Below are 4,472 nucleotides of genomic sequence, written 5' to 3'. Positions count from 1 at the left end.
TCTTCTCTCTATTTTTACCGGGCTTGGGACAGCTTTTACTTGGGCTGTTGTGCCCCCAGGGCCTAGGTAGGAAAAGAGGTGAATTTCCTTTGCCCAAGGGAAACAACACCCCGGGCCCGGTGACTGAACCCTCGAACTCGACTGCCGTTGTCCGTCTTGTGTCCATGCCTAACCACTCGGCCACCGCGGCCTTTATTATAATATATTTATAATAATATATTTTAAAATATTTATATAAAATTTTACATAAAACATATAACATATAATTTATACATATATATATTCATGTATATACTTTAATTAACTATAACATATATATCATTATATACCATATAGTACATATATATACATATATAAAACATAAACTACATATAAAATACTTTCTACCCCGTGGGTCTTTTGTTTGGCGAAACATAGTTAACAAAAAAAGGGATACCTGGCATGTTTTAACTGAAGGGCCCCTGGGAAAAAACATGACGGACTGGCGTGAGCGGGGGGCGGGGGAAACAAGCCGAGAGACGATTTGGGGGTGCTCCCTTTGGAAGCCCTCGTGTGTGCCCTTGGACCTGATAATACTTTTGTTCCCCTTTAAAAGCGTTCTGCAGTGTGACTGCTGTTTCCCCCCGTATTGTCCTATAAAAAGTGTACGGGTAAAAAAACTTGTTTTAAAAAAGGAAAGATGTTTTTTGTGTTTTTCTGCCTTGCCTTCCAGGTGGGTTTCCCCTTGGGGTTCTGGGACCTGTGGTGCTGGGTGCCTCTTGGGACTTTTCGTGTTCACGCCCGTAATACCGGTTCCCCTACCCTGCTTGTGTTGGGGGGGCAGAGAGACGAGGCGGTCGGCGTAACAAATGGTGTCGGAGGGGATTTGTGATATTTGATATGAGGCCAAAGATGGGGGAGCCATGAGGAGAGAAGGCTATGACGAGGCAGGCAGATTGGGGTGAAGCCAGAGAGGGATGTCACTGCCATGCTGGCCGGTATGGGGGGGGAAAGGCACAAGGGCAGAAAGCGGGGCACAGGGGGGCTCGTCGAGATCGGGAAAGGGAAGGAAAGGGGAACAGTTCTCCCAATTTGTTGGGGTGCTAAAGAGCAATCTTGCATCTGTAAAAAGATGGAAACTCGCAGTAAACCAACAAGGCCTGCAACACATAAAGGTAATTTGATGGAGGGGTGCAACTCTGAAGGGCGAGGTTCGGGGCCTGAGGGGGGGAAGTGAAGGGGGAAAGGGGGGTACGGGTAGTAAGTTGAAAAGCAGAGAAGGCAGACGAGGTTCTGGAAAACAGATGCCGAGGTCTTTTTAGGGGGGCCCGCCGGGGTCCGTGGGGGAAAACCCCCCGGGCCTCGCAGGTCGGCGGACCCAGGGGTCGCTGCGAAGGCTGGGGCCCCATGGGAACCCCTCCTTGGGATGGGTGGGGCAAACTCGGACCCGGTAAACCCGCCTCGTTCCCTCCCCCCCCCCTTCCCCCCCCCCGGGTGGTTAGTTCACGCCGCGTTCTCCACCCGCACCCCTCGGCCCCCAACTTTCTGGGGCGAAACCCAGCTGAGTACGACGGGAAGGTGCTGGAGGCATATTCCCCCAATTTGAAATCTGGCATTTCCCAGGGCTGGAGTAGGAAGAGAAGGCCCGCAGCTGGTACAGCGAAAGGGGCTCCGCGGGGGAAGTTTTGGGGCATCTGCCCCATCCCAAAATCCCTCTTACACCAGGGGGCAGAATTTTTTAAACGCCGTTTCGGGCCCCACCACCGGCCGAGGAAATTCGGGCCCATTTGAAAAGGGGCTCGTGAGCGTGGCGAACCGCCCAGTGGGCGGGATGTGGAGCGTGGAAAGGAGGCGTACCCTCGGCTGCAAAAGAGATGATTGGGCCTGGCCCGATTTCTTTGTTGATGCTTACGGACCACCAGCGAAAAATCTACGTAAAAGCAGGCACCCCCAGGACCTGCAGGGTGGCGGCGGGGAGGGCCTTGGAGTTGAAGCCTTCTGAAGGAACCAGGGGCCTAGGGCCAGTGTAGCCCCGTCTGCCCCCGGGGGCGGAAGGCTAAATTGGAGAAGGTAGCATTGAGGAAAGGGAGCCCGAATTTTTCCAAAGGTTTTGTTGGGGCTGGGTAAGGAAGGGCACAGAGGTCTGTCGGAGGGAGCGGAGAACATCCCTCAACCGGCGGATTTGATCCTTCAGCAGTGCTGCAAGGACTGTGGTAGGGATGGTCAGCATCCGAGTGCAGTCCTAAGGCAGAAGTGGTACAGGGGGGAAAAAATCTGGGAAAGGGGGCCGAAACCAGCCGTCCGGGGGCCCCCGGCCCCCCCTTGGGGAACTGCCGTTTGAACCAGCACATGCAGGTGGAGGGGTAATAGATGGGACCATGCCCCTGACATGGACACGGGGGTGAGAAAACCCTAGTGCGGCCTGATTGTTGGCCCCTTCGACTTCCAGACGCACCAAAGAGACTGTTGGGTGTCCCCCGGGGGATTTGTGCGCTAAAAGGGGCATGGAGGCTGTATTGGGGGTGGGCAGCACGGTGCAGCGGGGGGCCCCCGTATGTGGCCGTCTGGGCGAGCACGTTTGGGGCCTTGTACCTGATGCAGAGTAAGGCGGTGGAGGGGCGGTGAAGAGGGGCCCTTTCTTCAGAGGTTGCTGGCAGAGTTAGTTTCGGCTGAGCGATGCACTTTTCCCCCCGGACAGAGTCTAGAACCGGGGTGACTGTCAAAATGATGGTGGAGTAGAGGGGGTCGGGAGCCCAACCAAAACTTCACTGGTGATGGCGTAGCTTTTTGGGGGAGCCTTGTTGGGGCCCGGGAGGGGTTTGTTAATTTTTGGAGCTAATTCTCCCATAAGGCCCCGAAGGGGCCAGCTGGGCAAAGCTGGGCACTTGTGAGGAAATGGAGCTCCAAAGAGTCGTCGGGGAGCAAAGGGGTTGGTTGGTGTGGGGGGTTGCCTGATTCCTCGAGGACATGGGCACGGGTGTGGGGTTACCCGAGCCGAAGCACTCCGGGGCCATGGGGAAAAGAAATGGGTTAGCCCCATACGGCGTTTAGGACGTGGGGGAGCTGACCCAGATGAGGACAGCATTTTGGGCGGTGAGGCGAGCAACAGACCGTGGGGCCATGAGCCCGGTCTTGGGGCAGGGGATACCCCCCTGGGTGCCACTCCAACTCCGCCGCCCCCCTCCTCCAAGCGACCCCCCCGAGGGCAAGAAAGCCGCGCTGGATGAAAAATTTTTTGGTTTTTTCCTGAAGACTAATTTTTATTTAAATTTTCTGTAGTTGTTTAGGTTTTGGTATTTCAGGCAGACGGGTCGTCTGCTTATAGGGGGGGATAGTGCTAGCCATGGGTCTTTGTCTCGGCGAAACATGTTAAAATGAAAAGGATGACCCGGGAGTGTTAAATGAAGGGACCGGGCAAAAATGACCACTGGCCTGGGCGGGGGGGGAGGAAAAGCCCAGGACGGGTGGGTCTGCTCCTGGAAGACCCCGTGTGTGCCCTTGTGACCTGAAAATATTTTTGTTGCCTTTTTTAAACTGTATCTGCAGTTACATGTGGTTTTCCCCCCTATTGTGCCAAAAGAAAAGGGTACGGGTAAAATTGTGTTTAAAAAAGGAAAGATGTCATCGGGGGGTTTTCTCCCCCCCTTTGGGGGTTTCCCCCTTTTTTGGGGGCTGTGGTGCTGGGCCCTTGGAGCTGTTTTAGGGGTTTACGACCCCGGAATACACGCCGTCGCCAGCCGGTTGGGGGAGAGACGAGGTGGTCGGCGAACAAAAATAAAAACAAAAATAAAAAAAAATAAAACAAAAACATAAAAACAAAAAAAAATAAACAATAAATTTCAAAAAAAAAAAATAATAAAAAAAAAATTTTTTTTAAAAAATTAAATAAAAAAAAATAAAAAATAAAAATAAATAAATAAAAAAACAAAAAAACAATAAATAAAATTATAAATTAAATATAAAATAAAAATTAAAAATATAAATTATAAATTTATACAAATATACAAAAACTAAATTAAAAAAAAATATATTTAACAATATAAACAAAAAAAATATATATATAATAATAAAAAAATTATATAAATAAAAATCAATATAAAAATAAAAATAAAAAAATATATATAAAAATTATATATATAATATATATAATATATTTATATGTATATATTTTAAAATATATAAAATTATAATTATATAAATAATATAATATATATATAAAAATATAATAATAATATAATAATAATAATAATAATTTTACCATCAAAAAAACAGTACTTTTTTATTATTTGATTCTCAATTTTTCTTTTAAAACCCTTGGATCGGGTGCCTCTTTGCCCCACGGGGCCCCTTAAATCCAGGCTTTGTTTTACTGAGCGGGGACTATCCCAGTTGTGTGGTGTGGGTTTTTGGGGTTGTAGGTCGGGTTAAACAAATGCTCAGTTCAGTTTTTGAAAACCCTTTAAAAGATCTATTGCAGCCTTTTTCTGCATATT

At 48.5% G+C, this 4,472-nt stretch overlaps 1 protein-coding gene across 1 annotated transcript; it reads right to left on the bottom strand.

Moving 5' to 3' along the window:
• Positions 1-1,994: 1,994 nt before the first annotated feature.
• LOC119569367 (WAS/WASL-interacting protein family member 2-like) lies at positions 1,995-2,993 on the bottom strand. Its single transcript, XM_037917560.1, has 4 exons — positions 2,931-2,993; positions 2,738-2,863; positions 2,362-2,629; positions 1,995-2,221 (listed from the first exon to the last, which is right to left on the bottom strand). Exons 1-4 carry the CDS (start codon positions 2,991-2,993, stop codon positions 1,995-1,997), a joined length of 684 nt encoding a protein of 227 aa, XP_037773488.1.
• Positions 2,994-4,472: the final 1,479 nt, after the last annotated feature.

This window comes from Penaeus monodon, unplaced genomic scaffold (assembly GCF_015228065.2).
Source record: "Penaeus monodon isolate SGIC_2016 unplaced genomic scaffold, NSTDA_Pmon_1 PmonScaffold_14558, whole genome shotgun sequence".
Classification (NCBI taxonomy): Eukaryota; Metazoa; Arthropoda; class Malacostraca; order Decapoda; family Penaeidae; genus Penaeus; species Penaeus monodon.
The sequence above is the reverse complement of the archived record's forward strand: the minus strand, read 5'-3'. Positions and strand labels throughout refer to the sequence as shown.